The sequence below is a fragment of the Musa acuminata genome, chromosome BXJ2-10 (genome assembly GCF_036884655.1).
Source record: "Musa acuminata AAA Group cultivar baxijiao chromosome BXJ2-10, Cavendish_Baxijiao_AAA, whole genome shotgun sequence".
Taxonomy (NCBI): Eukaryota; Viridiplantae; Streptophyta; class Magnoliopsida; order Zingiberales; family Musaceae; genus Musa; species Musa acuminata.
This window is the reverse complement of record NC_088347.1, coordinates 16335093-16357247: the sequence shown is the minus strand read 5'-3', so window position 1 is coordinate 16357247 and position 22155 is coordinate 16335093. Positions and strand designations below refer to the sequence as shown.

Here is a 22155-nt window from a genome sequence, read left to right as displayed (position 1 = left end):
TTTAGGTTGAAGTAATTATATGAAAATAGAGTGGGATGAACAAAACCCACACTTTTACCTCAGAACTCATGTTGTCTATGTTTAGTCTCAACTCATGGCGCTCATCAAATGGATTCCTTCATCACAAATAGAGACTGCACTGTCAAGGCATGATGGACTATGCTCTTCTGATGCACAAAATTAAAGATTGAGCTTTTGAGTATTTATTTATTTATTTATACCTTGATCGATTATTTACAAAGTTTGTGCTCATAGCACTTGGTATTTATCTCCTCGAAGAATCCTTCGTTTCATTTAAATCTCAGCTGTATACTTCTCCTTATATATTATATGTATCAAGAACAATTTTGATCGTCAACCCAATATAACAAGTTGAATCGACCTAACCTAGTTTTTGTTAATCATGTTGCCTTTAAAGCTCAAATCGAATGTGCTAATTTGGAGTTCTTGGTGGAGATGTCGTGAAGTGACCAGACTTGTAAAGATTAGCATCTGAATAGGCTCCTATTTGTAGTGTAAAGACCCTAATCATATGCAATTAAATTGATATATCTACCTTATCATACATATCATATTCATACTAAGCTGCAAGTAGATGGTAAATCGAGAAAGAGCTGACTCACAACTGTTCATAAAACAATGAAGAGAAACATAAGCCCAACTTACAACCTTCAAACCACAACACTTCCAAGTTTCGACAGAGTAGCAGTTTCCTAACGTACCCTGGCAGCTACATCAGGAAGCTAAATCATCAGAAAACTCCGGACGTGTAGGGAAACCGTGGCATCTTTTTGCTGCACAAACAATTTAAACCGTAAAAAGTATTTATGCCTGTGTAGCGATGTGCTAATTGGTAATGCTGCTAGGGTGAGATGCACATGAGAGATCCAAAGCAAAGCATTAGGCATCAACATTAGAAGTCACGTCTATGCCAAGTTGTTCATTCCTATAAGCCTACGACATTAAAGAAACCCTTGAAAGTGCAAGAGTTTTTTAAGTGCAGATCCCAAGAACAGTGTAAATAAAAGAGATATTAAACCATAAGTGACAGAGAAGTGCAAAAGTGTTAGCCCTAAAACAGGCGCCTGTAATTCCCATAATAGTCATCGTCGTAATCAGAATCATCGTAGTCCTCATCCTCCTCATAATCCTCGTCTCCATCTTCATCATCGTCCAATTCTGAATCCTCATCAGATTCATACTCGAACAATGGGCACTTACATGTTTGGGTTTTGTTCTTCCATTCAGCCCCACAGGTGTAACAGAATTCGTATCCACACCTGCATATTCATATATTATGAATTATCCTCATTGAACAAAGTGTTATGATGTTAGAATTAGATATATAATGTCAATGGGCATGCACTAGGGTGGATTAGAGTCTGAAGAAAACACTATTCAAAGAACATTGACAAAATCACATGGTTCAAAGAAAAAAATTGAAATGAGGAATTTTAAAATAAAACCATTGTTATAGTCTGATCCTCTCTTAACCAAAATGTTGGTCAAACCATTATTATCTCAAACTCGGACCTCCATCAACCTAGGAGTCCAGAGAGTCATTATCGACAAACAATGTCTTTTCCTTTTATAGCTCAAAAACATTTCAGTTAGCAGTCCATCAGGCCACGAGGCATTTTCAGTATTCTCTTTTCGGTAGATGCAGCCAACTTGAGTTAGCTACCACTATTACAGAGGCAGATTGAAAATCTCTTGGAAGGCTTAACCAAATAGAAGAATCAAGAAATAAAGGGCAGCATTGACCATTGAATTAGATGGATCATAAAGAAACATCTTTCAAGAAGAGCATGTGCTGGAGCAGACATTATTGGCACCTACTCTATTTCTGTAGATTGATAAGATAATAGAAATAATTTTCAATTCACTAAAACATGAGCTTACAAAAGAACAAACAGTAATGTTGCCAAAATATTCATAGGTTAATTGTAAGTAAATTTAGATAGCCCATCAAACACCTAATGTTTGCAATTTTCTTATGCAAAACACAACAGTGGAATGGAAAGGCATCTCATGTTATGCCCATATGACCAATTGCCATGATGAATGACACATGTTGGCATGAGTCAAGATGCACTGTGCAAAAGATGAGCAAAACATGCATCCCAATCTATGACACAGGTGCCAAATATGGTTAGACCACTTTTTGGCCAGTCTTGACCTACACAGGAGCACACCAAACGATATGAATCAAGGCATTATCATGCCAAGGAGGTATCAACAAACCCCTGAACCATTACATGATAATTTGTGCATTAAACCATATCATTATGTCAAGAAACTATCCCAATTCTAGATTTATAATTTGCACCAGGCTCTGAGAACCTCAGGATCATAATGTAATGTGTCTTTTCTTCAACCTAAGCAGACACCAAAGAGGATGCCATTTCTTTTCTCTAGAAAAGGAGATGAATGATTATATATTTAATCGATGAAAAAACAAGACAAACTAAAAAATAATGAGTCTAAGTTCTGTGGAGGATAAAACAGAATGAAACTGTAAAAGAGAAATGCTTATTCACTGACTCTATATACTCAGTATAGGACAAAAGCACATAGCGCACTATAAACCCAAATAACACAACTACAATTATTACCAAGATCTCAAAATATGGGTAAGATTGGTATGTAGTACCGATCAGTATTTGCCCTTCAGATCAAGGATCAAAATTGGACCATATATATCAATGCCAATCAGTATTTTTTATCTATGCTTTGGTGAGGGTGATATAAGTCGGTATAGCAGTCTGATATACCTCTTTTGTATGAGTTTGACAAGGTGTTGAAACCAATATTAGATTGAGGTTTTAAACCTTAACTATCATTATCCCAAAATAAATTCATCTAAGACTATTTTAATTTTGTTTTTATTTGCACTCAAAGATGAAAAGGGAAGAGAAAACAAAGTGAGCCTTAAAATGCAGAGAAAGAGATACCATCATTCTCTTTTATGTAACTCACAGCAGAACAACAAAGCTAATACCAGAAAGGTCCAAAGTCCTTACAAGTAAAAAAAAACTGGTACTGATTCTTGATGTAAGGTTCCATTGCACTACTAATTAACCAACCAGTATAGAATAATTTGATAAAAGCAGAACATACAAGATGATACAATCATCCATCAAATATGCAGTCAGATATAGAGCATAAACCACAGAAGGTGACTTCTGTCAGATTAGCATGTGCTATATTCAGGGATGAATCATCAAGAACAAGGCTACTTAAGCTACTCAAGGTTACCTGAGAATGAAATTTATTCTATTGGATCAGAAACTCGTGTTCTTTCCATTTGCTTTTCTGCTGTTTGGTTGGTAAAAAACAGTTAGATTGCTGTTTCAAATATATGAGACCTGCTATGTCAATGACCTACATATAAGTTAGTTCAACAGCTTTTAAATGAAGTCATTAGTAATCTAGTATAATTTAGTTCATCATGAATTAACTATCTCATGGACAAGATTTCCAAATAAAACTACAGACACCATTTGTCTTTCTGAAGATCTGTCATTAGATTTAAGAGATATTTCGACATTGACCGTTTTACATAAAATAACTGAGTACTTTTTCTTATAATCCCAACTCTTCTTTGAGTCTAAATCATATTATATTTCATACTTATTTGTTTAAACCATCTAGGAAATTAGAACCTTGCATTGATGAAATTAGAACAAATCCTTCTGCATCAAGCTTCCAAGTCAGAAAATTTCCACCATGGTTATGCCATTTCAATGACCATGAGTCTTGGTCCAATAATAAGGATATATTTTGGACTAGAATTATCAAGGTGGTTAAAGAGGTAAGGTTGTGTATATTGACACTCAAACCTTGCATTGGCGGAGAACTCGTACTCCTTTTTTTGGTTGTCATTTCAATATTATTTATTTTCCATCAGCTCCAACAGGTACTTCTGCCACTCTGAACAGACAATCACTTAAGCTTCGTTTTTGTTTCAGCAAACACCACAATGACATAGAAGTATACAGTGATGAGACACTCTATCATGCCTCCACATGTTCAGCTAGATGGACAATGCACCATAGCTGGTGTAATTGAATGAACCGTTAAGAATGAATTAATCTCTGGGCAACCTGAACTGTAGATCTTATACTTCTAATCGTAGACTTCTTATTAAACTGTACAAAAGGGCATACTCAGTGCACTAGGCTCCTGTCAATGCAGAGTCTAGAGAGTGTCAATATACATAGTCTTCTTTCTATATTATCTAAATATAGAGAGACTGGTTCTGTGACATGAACCTGGTGTACCAGATAGACCTTACCATTATACCAAGGTCAGCCCTTCACATTGAGCTGTGAGAACATAAAAATCACAAACACCAAAGCTGACACATTCATGTCAAGAAGTTTTTTTGTCTTTTGAGTCCAGTGGCAACTGTTGGATATGAATCATGAAATATTCACCCTGAAATAACTCACCAACTTAGAATTACAATTGCACTAGTTGTGTAACAGTAATCCTCTCTTCATTAGTTACCATCTCATTCTATATTTAGGTTTTCTCTTAAGTCCTATGGTTGGTAGGACACATTAAGAATTTGATTGATCTATTTGACAAATAGCAGCTTGTGTGCAAAAATTTTCATGTTACAAATTCTAAGTAACCATTTTATTAATATAATGAACAACAAAAATAAACCAGACAACAAAATGAAAAATATACAAATAAAATAAGAAATCAAAGTCCATGAGAAATCAGCATATCGAAAACAACATAGGTCCAATAGTAAACAGCCTAGAAATTATATGTAAAAGAGACACGGAACAAAATATTACCTGCATGTCATGTGAAAACAACCTTCTGTCAGTTCAATCATGTGGTTGCACTTAACACACTGGCGCCATAACTTTTGCTTTGCAAGGGATTGTAACTTTGTCTCTTCTGGATGGAGATGTGGATTTAACCTCTTGAAGTCAGAGCATGATAGTCTCTCATGCCAAGGAACCTTACACCTAATGCAAAAAGAACCATTGCATTTGCTACATTTCCTTAATCCAGATGCATCAACATTCACTTTCTTAAAAGAAGACTCCAACTGAGGGCAAATTGCTTCACTTCTTGACATCAGAGCTGAGCACCTAGGGTATGGGCAGTAAACTCTTTCAGTTGCAGGTATTGATGCCTCCTTTAGACGCTGACCCATAATTTCTAGTAATCTAGGTGGTAAAAATTTCCTAGCACCTTCTGTATCAAGCTTCACTTCGCAGCCATCTTGTGGACAACCAGGTAGTATTCCATGATGCAGTTTAACTTCGACATGCTGTTTCATACAGGAGAAACAAAACCTGTGCAAACAACCATCCACAGCAAACATTTCAGAAGAATCGTTAACTTCCAAACAGATATTGCATGTCTCCCTCAGAGCTTTGAGGCCAACTAGGTCCACATTCTTGGACAGCTGAGAGTCTAAGACATCCCTTGCTAATCTGAATGCAAATCTGACACGGCAACGTGGCAGCAAAAATATTTGGCATTTTTCAAATTTTCTCTGGAGCATGTGGACTTGATTGATCATGTTGGCAAGTTTAATCTTTTTAATGCCCCATATACCTTTAACCTGTAAATGAGACCAGACATTACATGAAATGAAGGAAAGGGGATTTGATATGATCCTTTTGTTAGGAAAACAATCAAACAGTTACCCTATTAATAATTTGTGAACATCCAAATGGGTTGAAATGAGCATATGGAAAAATTACACATATATGAAACAATGCAGATTGACAAGGATAAAAGCAACTCACTAGAATGAACATAAATTAAGAGTTCGTAACTGGAAAACTTCACTTGCAAAATTTAATGCAATTTGAAGATTTCGATGCCTCTAAGTGGAAAAAACATGAAAGATCTGATATTATTTATACAGTGGTATGAAAACTGGGCTAGGATTACAAAATGTAATAGTTGGAGGACCTGAACTACAGCATAGTGTACTGGGTTTATATCAACTTGGTATGGTTGAAAACACACACCATCAACCTACACAATCATTCATCAGGATGGTGTTTAGTTCATGTTGTTGAATGTTGATTAAAGAAAATCTCAAGCCAGCATCAATTGGGGTTAGATAGGCTTGATCTTGAACTCGCAGTGAAAATCAACCCACACCCAATGCGAACTTAATCTATCCCATCCCAGCGATTTCAATAGGCGCTCGGGCGCTCGCCTAGTCGCTCGGGTGAGGCGAGGCGAGGTGAGGCCCGAGCGCCTTGCTTCATGTCCAAGAAGTGTGCTTCAAAGAGACGTCGGTTGGGTGCTCGCCCAAAGCGCCCGGCGCTTGGGCTCGGGCGAGCGCCTGGGTTATACCAAGCAACCCTGGTGCTTTAGTTCGTTCCGATGCTTTAGTTCGTTCAATCGAACCAACTAAAGCACCGATATTAGCCTCCCAACATCCCTCTCGCAACTTCCCCAACCCTAACCCTGCTCGCGATTCTGCTACCAATATTTCCTCTCCGCTGTTGCTGCCTCTCTCCACTGTCGTTGCCTCTCTCTGCTGTCGCTGCTCTTCGCTGCCACTGCCATTGTTGTTGCTCACCGCTACCACTATCATTGCTCGTCATTGCCATTGTCGCTGCTCGCCGCTACTATTGCTGCTCGCCGCTCCCGCTCTCACTGTCGTTGCTTGCTACTACTGCTGCTGCTGCTCTCAGTCAACAGCATCGGTCTTACTCTTACGTTGCGCTCTTGCTACCGCTGTCACTGCCACTATCGCTGCTCGCCCGTGCTTGCCATTGTTGCTGCTCCCGCTGCTCGCTGCTGCTATCTTACTCTTATTCACTCATCTCACATCGACTCGATAGTATACTGTTAACAGTATATTAATAGTATACTGTTAACTGTATACTAGTAAGTAGTAACAGTATTTTTATTTATTAGATTAATAATATATTATTTTGATTTATTACTCAAATTTTTATTTATTTGAAATTATTATTATTTTTTTGAATTTTGAGACTTTTTGTTAATATGATCAAGGTATGCAATTTCAAAAATACCGCCTGGTATAGGCGGTACGTACCAGTTCATCAACTGATCGGTACACCGATCGCCCGTTAGCAGACGAAACAAAAAATATATATATATTAATATATATATATATATATATATACACACACACACGGGGTGATGTCGCCCCGCGTGGGAGAAGGAAAAGACGACGTCGCCTTTTATAAAAATATATATATATATTTATAATCTTTTTTATATATAATATATATTTATTAATTTATATATATATATAAACATAAATGAGACGACATCGTCAAATTATATATATATATATATATATATATATATATATATATATATATATATATATACCGAGTGGTATACCGAACGGTATATCGCTCGGTATACAATATCATATCGTACCAAGCGAACATTGAAACTTCGGTACGGTACGATATTGCGTACCTTGAATTTAATTATATCATATTTTCTTAATATAATATCATATTTTATTTAAATAATTATATTTATTAATTATATTATATATTTTTATATTTTAGTGTCTTGCTTCGCTCAGACGAGCGCCTCGGGCGTTTTTGGACCTTGGCGCCTAGTGATTTTTAAATCACTGTCCAATCCAAACCTAAACACTGCTTGTATCTACAAAATAAGTCATATTACATTTTAAAAAAATATTATTTGATAGAATCTTTATATTTAAAACTGAACCTCATGTATTTTACTTGTATACAACTTAAGTAACCCAATCCAACACAGAACAACCTTAACCCAACCAGAATTTGGATTAGATTAGTGTTGGGAAAGCCTTACGCTGAGATCAGTTTGGGGTTGATTTCTAATATGGCTCAACCTACCCATGTTGTAGCATGAACTCAGACATCAAATATACATATAAGTTATTCTTATAGAACTAACACCTTTCACGGTTCAAAAGTTCAAATGAATAAAATTGTCATAAGCAAGTCAAAACTATAATCTTGAGCAAAAGTTTCTAGATTATGTTTACTTTCACAAGAAGACAATAATCCTGATTTTCACAGGAATAGAATCCTTTCTTGCCTGTAAATAAGAATGACTCTAGTAATAGTATGCTCCAAAAGCTCAGTGTAACATCAAAATGCCCATTGGACACATCAGATTCAACTAGAATGCTCAAGTGAAGTTGTGTTGCTGGATGAACTCCCCCGGTGGTTTCATTTTCAAAATTTTGAGTATGCAAAAATAGATTTCATATGAAGTTCAAGCTTTTAATAAATTTCAACCAAGTTGCACCAAATCAAAGTCCTTTTGTTACCTTATATCATGAATGAATGCTCTGATATCAGAAATTTTAGCAGAAATCAGGGGAAGAAAAACATAATCTACTCTAAACTGGTTTGGCATACATGTCGATAGATGAGGTGAAGATGATATGCTTCATTTGTCATAGTGGAAGATAAGAGTAAACCAAGATCATAAACATTGTGAGTTCTTGATAATGTTCAAGAGGATATATATTCTACAGATCATCTGTTAGTCCAAGTTCTGCAGCTTGAACTTCTCTAGTACATAAATGTTTAGATTGATAGAATATTCTACTAAACTGGACAGCTGGTCCATGTATTTTATCAGAAAAAAAATCCTTGATTATTTCGAGGGAACTTCATAGACGTATCCATATTTCTTTCTAATGCCAGATAATTATCAAATTTTGATATTGATCATGAAACTCATTTTAAAATTGAACATCAAACTAATTGGTCCAAGAACAATGAACAAGTTGACAGAGATGAATCTATAATGCAGGTCATTTGTTTCCCCTCCATGTACAATGAACTGACAGGTTAGCTACAAACAATAATGCAAATTCTGAAAATGCTCTCTGACATCAAGAGAACATAGCTTGATAGAGAAAGTAATCATGGTACTCATTAATAATGAAAAGATATACACAAGCAATATCATTGGAAACATAGTGCCTTTTTGGGATCCAATGCAGCCTGAGCAGCATACCATATATATAAGTAGAGGCAGAAAACAAGATGAAACCATAAATGTGTCCTGGGTAGCTGCCATTGGCCAGCACCTATATTGTATACATTTAGTTACCTCTCTTTAACTCCATCTGATTGTGGAAGGCCAGACATACGGATTTCATGCTTAGATCGCAGATAGACTCTTATTATACTCACTGCATCACAATTACCATCCAGCATATATTTCCTCTTCCTTCACCAACTCCTCTTATTCCTTCCATACATGCTAGTATACCATGTACTGATACACCAATACCGGCTGTACTTACCAGTTAGATATGGGACTGGTACAGGGTCTGGGACGAGATTGCATTCCTTGCAAATGATTATACAAATGAATACAAAATGTAAACATAAAAGAAAATAATTCAATAAACCATAATAAGATCTTTGTGAATATACTGACAACCAATTCTGAGGAATTATAGGAACCAACTTATTATAAGTATAGTAACTAGTATATCACCTTCTTATCTTGATATATAATCTTTGCAGCAATGCCAGAAAAGGGTCATAGTTTTTATATCATTTTATATTCATATTCCTTTGACATACCATGACTTTTGAACATTTTGTATGATGTAATATCTTTGAGAACTCATAGTAAGCATACAACTATCTATCCACCTATAATTCTTTACTGTTCAAGCCAAGAGAAGAATAAGAAGAACAATTGCCCCAACATAGTAACAAATCAGCTGGACAAAATCTGCAAGCATAACATGAGCATGCAATATATATTGAGTCCCTCCAAAATGAGCAGAAGGAAACCTGTGTTGAATCTCGGATTTTGATGATGAAGTCAATTGTCATTTGTTATCTAATCTATGTGTTGAGATAAGTGTGCAGGATTAACTACGATGAGAGTAAGACAAGCAGCAGGTGTTGCGCCGGAGTCAAGATCATGATCACGTTGGGAGTTCGAGAGTTCGACGGAAGTTCGGACGGTCGTCGGAGGTTCAGCGAGAACAGATCCGAGAAGTCCAGAAGCTTGCCAAGCGAAGCTCGTCGGAACTCGCCAAGTGGATCGTCGCAAAGTCCAGGAGTATGCCGGATGTCCGCAGAAGGATCACCGAGGGTTATCGGATGATCGACGGAAGTTGGCCGGAAACTCGCCGGAAGAAGCGATTGACGCATCGGAGCAAAGCTGCAGAAGTTGTCTTAGAGTTAATCGTAGTTAGCATGATGATTAAGCATGAAAATGGGAGGTGATCCCATTAGCTTAATCTTGGGGCAATTGGGCCCCTGAAAAGATTCAAATTGGGCCGAATGGAGTGAACCATTCGGACCCTGATTGCACCAGGAGGTGCAACCGCCCCAGCCAGGAGGTGCAACCGCCTGGGCTGTGGGGTTGGGAGGTGCAACCGCCCCAGCCAGGAGGTGCAACCGCCAGGGCTGCGAGGCTGGGAGGTGCAACCGCCCCAGCCGAGAGGTGCAACCGCCCAGAGCTCAGTCTTCGAGCTAGACTGGGCGGTGCAACCTCCTCTGCCAAGAGGTAGCACCGCCAGAGCTCAAGTTTCGAGCTCTGCCAGGCGATGCAACCATCGAGCTCAGTCTTCGAGCTCTGGCAGAGAGGTGCATCAGCCTGAGCTCAGTCTCGAGCTCTGCCAGGTGATGCAATCACCAAGCTCAGTCTTCGAGCTCTGGCAGAGAGGTGCATCAGCCTGAGCTCAGTTTCGAGCTCTGCCAGGTGATGCAACCACCGAGCTCAGTTTCGAGCTCTGCCAGGTGATGCAACCACCAAGCTCAGTCTTCGAGCTCTGCCAGGTGATGGAACCATCGAGCTCAGTCTTCGAGCTCTGGCAGAGAGAAGCAACCGCCTGAGCTCAGTCTTCGAGCTCTGCCAGGCGGTGCCACCTCTCCAGTCAAGAGGTGCAACCGCCTGATCCCAGAATTCTGGGATTTGATCGATTTGATCGTTTTGAGCTCGAATTTTGAATTGGGTTGGGGCCTATAAATACCCCACCCATTCAGCACTGAAAAGATATAGACCTACACCGAAATCTTGATCTTTTCTGTGATTCTAAGAGCTCAAAAGTGTTGTAAAGCCTTTAAGTCTCCTCCTTCTGTTCTTCAAGTTTTCAGTTGTAAAGTGAGGAGAGAAAGGTCTGTAAAGGTTGTCTCCTGAGCCTGTCAAAAGGAGAGAAATTGTAAAAGGGCAGTTTGGCCTTCGCCCATTGAAGGAAGGCACCTAGTTGACGTCGGCAACCTCGTCGGTGGAGGAAGCCAAAAGTGGAGTAGGTCAAGGCTGACCGAACCACTCTAAATCTCTGGTTTGCGTTTATTTTCGAGCACTTTATCATTACTGCAAACCTCCCTCATTACTACTGCTCTCTGCGCTTTCACGAACAAGTTCTAAGTGCTGTTCTTCCGAATCTGCATTCAGACGTAAATTCGTATTTTCATACGTTACTGTTTAAGTTTACATTTGATTCTGCAGAACTGTCTTCCATGCTTTTGCGAACAAGCTTCTTTGCAGTTTATACTTACATTTTGATCCTATTGATAACTGCAAACTTTCCTCTACGATTTTACGAACGAGTTTCAGCATTTAGACGTAAAACTGCATTCAGACATAAATCGGCTTTCCTTGCTCAATCATCAGATCTCAGTTCACGTTTATGTCTTGATTCCAACTGCATACTGCCTTCTGCGAGTATACAAACAAGTTTCAAAGTTTAGACGTAAATCTGCGTCTAGACGTAAAACTGCGTTTAGACGTAAATCTGAGTTTAAGACGTAAATCTGAGTTTAGACGTAAATCTGCGTTTAGACGTAAAACTGCGTTTAGACGTAAGTCTGCGTTTAGACGTAAATCTGCGTTTAGACGTAAATCTGCGTTTAGACGTAAAACAGCGTTTAGACGTAAATCTGAGTTTAGACGTAAACTGCGCTTAGACGCAAAACTGCGCTTAGACGCAATCTGCGCTTAGACGCAAACTGCACTTAGATACAAACTGAGAATTTGCTTTTGCATCATAACAGTTTTTGAACGAACGCAGCTTTTGGTTTTTAATCGCTGTAAGATTTCCGCTGCACTAATTCACCCCCCCCCCCTCTTAGTGCTCTCGATCCTAACAACCTGATATATAAAAGAAGGGTTTCAGCATCTGAGAGAGCAAATACAATACCAGCCAATTATGTGGTAAAAAAACTCCCAGAATACGATATTAAAGTAAGAAAAGAAAGTAGATATCTTTTAGTCATTAATCTCCACGACAAGATCGAAGTCCATATCTACCATCTCAAACTGATAAAACTGATCAAATCCAAATTCCATCATTTTTCATTTGTTGCGGATTTGTTTTCTCAAGGACAATGGAACGATGAAAGTCTTGATCTTCTTTTTTGACCTGTCCTAGGAAAAAAAATTATGCTCATTGGCATACCTCTTGAACCTGATGAGAATAAATGGATACCGAGACATCACCTAAAGGGATAATTACTGCTAAATCAACTTATTCCTTTCTTAATTCCAATGAATATGAGACAAATGTGCATAGGGATTGGTGCCACATACTTTGGCACACTCCTAGAGTTAAAAGGTATTTTGATAGAAGTTGCTGCTTGGTCGACTCCCTAGTGCTGAAAGACCACATCATCTGGGCATTAGCAATCGACTATGTCCTCTTTGTGGGCTTCATGCTGAACGCTGTAAACAACTTTATTTATATGTTCTCTAACGAGATCAGAAAAATGTTTGAACAAAATTGTTCCGTTCACTTTTGCATTTTTAACTATTGGAAGGATGGTAAGTGGTTGGCTGAAGGAAATGATGATCACAAGAAACATGGTATGATTCTTAGGAGTCTCATTGCCAATGCACTTTGGTGGATTTCAAAGACCCATAATAATGCTATTTTTAGTAGTATTAATGCCAATCATAAAGGTGTATTCTATAAAATTATTGCTTCTATGGATCCAGTGATGAATGATTGTGTATTTGATGGAGATAAAGTGGTATGATCATTGAGAATTAGGTGGGAACGACTTAGCTTGGATTGGATTAAATTAAATTGTGGTGATTCTTAGAACTTAAAGAAGGAAGAGGGGATCGGTTTTGTCTTAAGAAATGATACAGTTAACACTTTGATTGTTGAGTGCAGGTAATGAAGAGGGCAAATGTGTACTCTAGTATGAGGTGAAGGCTATTTTTGAGGAACTAAAGGCTGCAAAAGCAAGTGGTGTGCAAAAAATCCATATTGAATATGATTCATTGGCTGTTTTTCGGTTCTTGCAAGAGGAATCCAAACCACTGTGGATGGTCCATAATGTAATTAGAAATAACCACATTTTGTTGGGGAAATTTTTGAATTATAAATGGATGCAGGAGAAATTTTGTTTATATGTTATTTGAATAAATTTTACTATTTTAGAGATATTTTAAATATGTCATAAGTGTTGGTGAACAAATGTGCCGTGGCTGGTGAGTCAGCACGGCTCAGTCCACGGGTTGATGTTCGGAGTCTTCTGCTGCCTGAGTTGGACGCCGAGGTAAGCCGGGCCCTTGCGACGGGGTGTTGATCAGCATTTCTCAGTCCGGGCACCGTCTGCGTTGAGCAGCATCTCTCTGTTCCCGGGCTAGTTGGCAGCTCGCCTTCATTCGCTGGATGGCGATTCCCAGGTCGAGACGCTCATGGCTCGCGGGTGGTCGCTTGCCTGCAAAAATGGCCTTCGTCGGGTAATTCCCGACTTTGGCCCCTCCGACGAGCAATTCAGTAGTTGTTTTTCCCTTCTCTTTTTGCGTTCTCCCCCCTTTGGCTAGATGCCGACCAGGGGCTTTTATATTATTGTACAAGGGTCGGTCGCACGCGGGTTCGGCGTGACGACTGATCCTCGAGGGATGAGATGATACTATGCGGCCGCTGTCCCAGGACGCGCGGGACGACGTCAGACGACGCCGCCCCGAGCTTCCGGGATGGGACATGCCAAACAATGCCTCGGTAAGGATTCTGACTTAGGATGTGGGGGTGCTCCCCTTGCTGACCCGGCATTGGTTGTGACGTGTCCTGGACCCAAAGTATACCTTATCAATAAGTTACCACATGGCAACATCTACTCAAGGAAAGGAAAAAGGACAAAAAAAAAAAACAAATCAAGTTTGTTATTTGATAGGGCATATTTTGGCCCTAGATGAATCACAGCAACGTCACATGCTATCAGCCACGAACCTGATGTCACACGCCGTCAGAACCGCGGGGTGCATGCCACGTCAGGTTCGGTACCGATACACTATGCGACTTGACCGTCCCGAGAGCCCGGGGCGGTGCCGTTTGACACCGCTCAGGCACCCCCAAAGACGCCATCTCGTCAGAGAAGTCGTCTCGCCCTCACGAAAGTCAGCGGCCATGTCGAACCAAGGCGCAACCAACCCTTGCACGCAGGTATAAAATCCCCTGTCCAATGCCCTGCCAGGGGGGGAAGGAAGAGAAAGCAAACGGAACTGACTTGCTCGTCGGAGGGACCAAAGTCGAGAAGCACCCGACGAAGGCCATTTTGCAGGGAGGTGGGCACCCCCGAGCGGCGGGCGTCTTCACTCTAGAGTCGTCATCTGGTGCGTAGAGGAGGGTGGCCTGTCGGCCCAGATCCCGACCAACGCCGGTTTGCAACCCCCTTCCCAAGGGCACGCCCACGTCGCGAAGAAAAGCAGCCAACCACCCCGGGGACGAGAGGGCTCAACCCGCCACAAACAACACTAAAGTCGGCAGGACTTGGAGCGTCAACCCCCACCCACTCACGAGGACTCAATCGACCCCGCCAGTCCGACCCTCGCCCGAGACGCTCAAGAGGCGTAGCCACCTCATCATCCTACTCATTCCACCAGAAGTTCCCGACGTCGGCCCGCTGACCTAACCGTGTTGACTCATCAGCCACGGTACTTTTATTCACTAACATTATTGATTGAAGATTATAGATCTTGATTGAGGATCTTAAAGATTCACCTCTATAAAGATTATAAAAGTCTATCAATCAGTACTATCATAAAAAAGATTAACCTTCAAATCAAATTAAAAATATTATCTTCTTCAAAGGAAAAAACATATTGTATATTTGATTAGATACAATTGTAATTTTTTATTTTTTTATTTTTTGTATTCTTGTTTGTAGTTGGGCCTATAAAAAGGACTAGAACATCGTAGTGAAGATCAATTAGAAGATGAATCAATGAATGAATTCTTTTTCCACCTTGTGTGTAAGTGGTAGTATAAGACCACATTTGTTTTTTCCGATGGAAAATTCCATTGTCCACATGCAACACATGGGGAGATCGGAGTCTCCTCTTTGAGCCAAAACAAGTCTCGTAGTTATTTAAGTTATTATCCTTTATTATCTCTCTTTCTATCTAAAAAAAAATCCATTGATACTTGTCCAACTTCATAGGTTTTATCATATTTATCGAAAAAGCAATAAGGTTGCAAACTGTTGCTACTCGTCCTGCTTCATAGGCTTTCTCATATTTATCAAAAAAGCAATAAGGTTGCAAATTGTTGCTACTCATCCCACGTCAGAGGCTTTCTCATATTTACCGAAAAAGCAATAAGGTTGCAAATTGTTGCTACTAGTCCCACCGTCATAGGCTTTCTCATATTTACCTAAAATGCAATAAGGTTGCATACTACTAGCTCAGTATTTTCGACGACCAAAATGCTCTCAAAAGTGGAATGACCCTCCAATTTGTTCTTGTTACCTAACCTTGATGTAAGGGAAGATTTCTACACCCGTCTTCAAAAATTTTTAAAAAATATATCTGCAATTAGTATCGAACAAAGTAAACTACCACGCAAATAAATAGGGTTTTCAAATTCCTAATCGAAAGCCATCAGTTATGATCTCAAGGTTAACTGGCAATTCTGGAAACCCTAATTCCACCACTAAGTTAATACAAAAAATTTTAACAATCTGAAGAGCAAGCTGAACTAGAACAACAACAATGTATTAGGGATCTTCTTAATTCTTATAGGCAAGATGAAATTGCTAGGCGGAGCATAGAATCCAACGAAGCAACAAACTCACATGATTGTAGAGCGTCCTGTAGTCGCAGAACACGCGAAGCCTCTTGATGCCCAACGAGATGACCGCGTTCAGGCCCTCGACCAGCGCTTTCGCCTCCAAAACCTCGCGACAAGTCCCAGCGGCCGAGACCGGCACCGGTTTCTGGATCTTCAGCACCGGATTGTCTTTGTGATCGCAAACGGCAACCCCAATCGCGGCGAGGTGGACCCAGGCGTCCTTCACGAGGACCCGGCTGGCCATGCCCTTGAAATAGAGGCGGAAGGTGGGCTCGTCCACGATGCGGGCCGCCTCAATCGGTCGCTCGAACTCGTCGCCATACTCCTCCCACTCGTCCTCGGGCATCTCGAGGATCTCGCGGGCGAAGCGCTCGTCGTGGGCGCAGCGGCGGAGATCGTCGGCGATGCGGCGGAGCTCTTCCTGGCACCGGTCGCTGTCCTTTCTCTCTAGGTGGAAGCGCTCTAGCTCGAGGGCCTGCAGGCGCATGACTTGGGCGAGGCCTTCGTCGTCGTCGTCGTCGTCTACTTTACCACCGGCAGATGCAGCGATGATCGGCGGCAAGGCGGAGGAGGAGGTGGCGGCGGCGGCGGTGGAGGAGGAGGGGCGGGAGGAAGAGGGGCGATGGGAGGGATGGAGGGCGAGGGAGGCGGTCATGGCCTCCTCCATCTGTAGGCGAAAGGCGAATTCGAGGTCGGACTCCGCGGCGGCGGCGGCCATGAGCTTCCGGTGTTGGCTGGAGACGAGGATGTCGAGGTCGTCCGCCTCGCTCATGTCACTATGTCATGTTCCTTCACGACTCGTGCGAGCGAAGAAGAGAAGTAGACGTGCGTGCGAGGGGTCTTCCGCCCTTGATGCTCTCTATTCTTGCTTCTGTTTCGGCTTTGTACGGGCTTTAATCTCGACCGACCGTATTGAACGAGTGGAAAGTATTGACTCGTCTTTAAGTATTTATTTGTAGTTGACTTAACACCTGATCCGAGTATTATATTAGACACTAAATCTTTATAGATTATATGCTTTTAATAAAATTAATATTATGATATTATCTATTTAGAGGATCAAATCGCACGAGGATTATTGTTTGATACCTGAAATAAATTCACTAAAATGGGACTAATTATGACTCATCTTTTTCTCATTTTAACTTCTACGTTACATTGAATATTTTCAATAGATCATTCAATACGATGCAGTAGAACTTTTAGTGATTAAGGTGTTATGTACCCCAATATAAGGAAAGAGTTTATGTCTTGATGTTTATGACTCATATCATAAAAGTTTGCCAATTTAAAGCGTTAATAAAATTACACCGAGTTTAACCTTGTAATCTTATTGTATAGATTATATAATGATGTAGGATAAGTAGCAACGAAATTTTTTTATAATAGAGAAATAAAAAGAGAGAAAAAAGATAATAATTGAATGAAAAAAAAAAGATAATTATCATACTCACTTTAGGAAAAATAATTATGAGCTCATCTACGAGGTGAAAAAAAAAAAATATATTTACTTACTTTTTATTGATCTTAATTATAATATTGATAATATTCTTGATTGATAGACTTTGATAATCTTCAATTAAGACATAATTTATTTTTTTTGTCTTTGCTTACTTTTTCTCCTTATTGAGTATATATTATCATACGACAATTTATTATAAAATTTAAAATATCTCTAAGTTAATTAAATTTATTTAAATGAAAAGATAAACCAAATTGCTCCTGCATTATATACTTCCCCTACATAGAAAATCTCCTCGAGTTTATATAATCGAAATATAGATCAACCTTGATAATATAACATCTTGACTAAATCAAAAGCTCTGATACTAAAATCTAAGGTAAGATAAATAGTAATAATTTATGTTTTCATAATAGAGAAATAAAAAGATAGAAGAAAAAGATAATAACTAAATGATAACAACAAAAATAAAAGATAGTTGTAGTATGAAAATAATTATGGCCTCACAACACTCATACACAAGTGAAAAAAAAACTTAATTCATTGATTCATATTTTGATTAATCTCAATTATAATATTTTTACACCTTTTTATAAGCCCAAGTAAAAAAAATTTATAAATATATTTTTTATTTTTAATTATATATTTATTTTAGACTTCTCTAATTGATTGTTTTGTCGACTATCATATGTCCTTCCTAACAATCAAGATTCGGGTACCTGCATTCTAGAAGTCATTCAGTTCCTTGAAAATTTTCTCTATGAATGTTGGTTTTTTTATTTTTCACTTTAGAGACTAAGATGATCTTTCTAGGATGCTTGAATCTGACTTGTGGTATATTTAGAACAAGTTCCTCATTCTTCGATCCTGAAAATATGATTTTCAACTAAAGACAATTTTTTTACTATTCTAATTTGAGTAAAATATTCAACATTTTTTTTATGTGAACTTCTAAATTTGTCAGCATTATTGCTAGCGACATTAGAAAGCTATTTTTTCTATAGACCAGCTCACTAATTCTAAGGAGAGTATTGGATTTGTACTAGTGTGCGTAGATGTTTCTACTACTTCAAATCTTTCTTATGTCCTATACTTTTCCCTTAATGATGCTAAAAGACTATATTGTTAGGCTACAGCATGAATGAAAAACCCGTAGTAAACACACAACTAAATGGGTCCCGAAGCAGCCAATAGCTCCTACTTTCTATCTCACCGATGTCGATGGAGATCCCCTCCACTATTTTTGTTTCCGTGGCTTTTCTAGGCTAATTACTTCTGTGCCAATTGTGTCATAGGCAATTCCTATTTTAGTTGTATGTGATATTGGTCCTACTAAGTTAGTGAATCTTGTGCCACTTAAGTCTATACAGATTGTCTCTATTATCTCTGCATTAGTTATCTATACAGATTGTCGCCGTGACAATCTCGATAGCTTTGATGCCCTCATGAGTACTGATATAATTGATTTCGAGGAGGTGAAAGAAGATAGATATTTTATATTTGTCAACCTTTAATTTTATATTGATTGAGTATCACGTACTTTGAACTATAACTAACATACCACGTACTTTAAACTATATGCTAGCATAAATAATATGTATACTTCGTAATATGATTTATAATGTTTATATTTTAAAAATATGGTAAATGATATGCTCATGTTTTTAACTTTTATGAGTGAAATACATGCTTTCCAAAAATATCATTCTTAGTATTTTACGAAATATTGATTGAGCATGCATAAGAATTAATGTTTACGTTAAACATAATGTAACAAGTTTAAGTATGCTAGCGAACTTGAATATTAGGTTATGATAATAGGCATACATATAGTGACTAGAAGTGGTGGTTGAATTTGTTGGGAAACCTTTAAGAACCATCACATGCATAGAGAAAATAAAATTAAAAAATCAGTTTCTCAAAATAGGTTTATCGAATCTTCGTATGAAGATCGGGAATGAAAAACTTATAAAAATTGAAAACTATATAAGATATGTGAGACACTCTTACCTAGGGGAGATCGTATATCTCATAAACTGTAGATCCTAGTCTATGGATGATGGAGCTCTCGTAAACTTCTCTCTAGCGGTGATTCACATGATGGATGAAGCGGCAATGCAACTCCTCTCATGACATGTACTTTCTTTGCCTTTGCGCACCACCACGTAGTAGCAAAACAAGAAGGGGTTAACCCTTCTTACTATTCTCATGCACAAGTAGGGGCTGGTGGCAAGGGAAGAAAGAGGAGGAGAAGAAAGGAGGTGAGCCGCCAAAGGAGTCTAGCCCATGATCATTTGGTCACTTTCTTATTTATAGAGAGCCCTTCTTTCTTTAATCATAATGGATCCTACCCTATTGGGTATTGCATCTTTCTCCAATTACCGTGACATATTAGAAATAGGATCTCTTTCCAATTATCCACTTTTAGCCTTTATTGGGTTTTGTTGAATATCAGATTTTGATGATGAAATCAATTGATGAAGTTATTGTTGAATCTCGGATTTTGATGATGAAACCAATTGATGGTGTTTATTTGATTTACGTTTTGAGTGATGCAGGAAGCTTCAATCAAGGAGAGATAATTGAAGCAGGAAGAATCATGTTGGGCCGAAGTGGAACATGTCAGAAGATTGGACGTCGAGCCAAAGGATCGGTCGACGTGTCAGCAGAAGACTTCGGGCCAAGAATTCGGGTATTGGACCAAGAAGAGCGAAAATTACGTTAAGAAAATCAGAGTTGCAGATGTCAACTAGCCGATTGGGCAATAGGCCACAAGAGAGAATGATGCACCAAAGAATTGGACTAAGTGTCGAACCAATGACATGACCGGAGAACATTTGATGAGCTTTGTAATAATTGTCTAGATTGAAGTAGGTATTAGGTCTAATTAAATCGGCATTAATGTGAAACAATGCCAACTCAATTAGGAGCCAATTGGGCCTAAATTAGGAGTGATTTAGGCTTATTGGGAGGCTCATTCAATGACCCAAATGTTGGGCCACACGGTGGCACTACCAGAATTGGAGGTAGAACCGCTTGTGAGTTCAAAAGTATCAGGCCAAGAAGAGTAGAAATTATTGAATCTCGGATTTTGATAATGAAATCAATTGATGGGTTAATTGATCTAATCCATATTATTGAGTTAAGTGTGCAAGATTAACTATGATAGCCTAAAAACATAAAGCAAGGATACCGGAGTCAAGTTCGATAGGTATTTGAGAGTCCGAAGATTCGTTGAAGATGCTGCCAGAACCAACCAAGAAGAAATCGAGGACTTATCAAGTTTTCGGAAGTCCACCGAAGAGATCGTCGGAGGTTCACGGAGATCACTGAGAAGGCTCGGCTACTCGCTGAACTCGCCACAAGATTGGGAGTCTGTTGGGAGTCCGCCGGAAGAAATCCAAGGGTGTATCAGAAGTCTGCCGGAAGATCGCAAAAAAACTCATCGGAAGGAGACTTGACATTTGCCAGTTAAAAACTTGCTTAGGACTATGCTTTCAGTTACGTAGTTTGCATGTAATTAGGGTTAGGATTAAGGGATAATCCTATATCCTGGTTAGGGGCCAATTGGGCTCGAATATGACTTGGTTTGGGCTAGATTTAAAGCCCAACCAATGACCGGTAAGGTTGGGCGGTGGAACCGTCGGACTAGGCAGTGGCACCACCCAGAACCCAAGGATCAGGTGGCACCGCCCAGCACCCGAGTGTTCGGGCGGTGGCACCACCCAGAGCCCGAGAGTTCTGGCGGTGCCACCACTAGAACACTATCAATGTGAAAATTGACAGGTGGTAGCACCGTCACCGACAAGCGGTGGCACCGCCAATACACGATCAATGTGACATTGACAAGCGATGGCACCGCCAGCTTCGGGAATCCAAGAGAATTCAAATTTGGAGCTCAAATTTGAATCCTCTTGGGGCTTATAAATACCCCTCAATTCTCAATTGAGATTACAACTTTTGAGAAGCAATAGATTGATTACAAAAAAAGCCTTAGCAAAGTCTTTAGCAAGTCTTGTTTTCAATTGCTTGAGTGTTCACCTCCTTCTTTCTCGTTGAAAATTTGTAAGAGTGTGAACCACCGTAAAAGGTTGTAAGAGGGGTATTTGTCCTTCCCCTTCAAAGTGATTTGCTAGTGGAAGTTGGGAGCCTCTTCGAAGAAGGCTTCGCAAGTGGGTGTAGGTCATTTTGACCGAACCATTTTAAATTGGTGAGTTCCTTGAATGTGTGAGTTTTTTACTTTCCTGAAATTGTTATTTATACTATTGCTAGCTTTCGATTTTCATCTACTTAAGTTACTATCGAAATGAAATCTCCTCGTATTTACGAATTCATTATTAAACTTACAAGTTTTAATCCGCTGCACTAATTCACCCCCCCTCTTAGTGTCACTCCGATCCTAACAATTGGTATCAGAGCTAGGCTCACTCTCATATTTGGTTTCATACCTAAGGGAGATGGCTTACTCCAGTATGCATGAGGGTCATTCTATTACACGTCCACCTATGTTTAATGGGTCGGATTATACGTATTGGAAGACTCGTATGAGAATCTTCCTCATTTCCATGAATTTCGAGCTTTGGACTATTGTCGAAAATGGATTTAAAAAATATTCTCTTCCGATGAGCGAATGAGATGAATCGGAGAAGAAAGTTTTTACTTT

General features: G+C 39.3%; 1 protein-coding gene across 1 annotated transcript; it reads right to left on the bottom strand.

Moving 5' to 3' along the window:
- Positions 1-886: 886 nt before the first annotated feature.
- Positions 887-16891, bottom strand: LOC135624327 (E3 ubiquitin-protein ligase RSL1-like). The gene is made up of 3 exons (XM_065127815.1): positions 16035-16891; positions 4812-5593; positions 887-1280 (listed from the first exon to the last, which is right to left on the bottom strand). Exons 1-3 carry the CDS (start codon positions 16800-16802, stop codon positions 1073-1075), a joined length of 1758 nt encoding a protein of 585 aa, XP_064983887.1. The 5' UTR covers positions 16803-16891; the 3' UTR covers positions 887-1072.
- Positions 16892-22155: the final 5264 nt, after the last annotated feature.

What these genes read in the sequence shown, in the direction of transcription:
- LOC135624327 (XM_065127815.1), bottom strand. Translation starts at nt 16,802, where the DNA reads ATGAGCGAGGCGGACGACCTCGACATCCTCGTCTCCAGCCAACACCGG. An exon ending in ACAGGACGCTCTACAATCAT is followed by an intron (nt 5,594 to 16,034) that starts GTGAGTTTGTTG and finishes TCTCATTTACAG; the next exon opens with GTTAAAGGTATATGGGGCAT. An exon ending in TGTTTTCACATGACATGCAG is followed by an intron (nt 1,281 to 4,811) that starts GTAATATTTTGT and finishes ATGAATATGCAG; the next exon opens with GTGTGGATACGAATTCTGTT.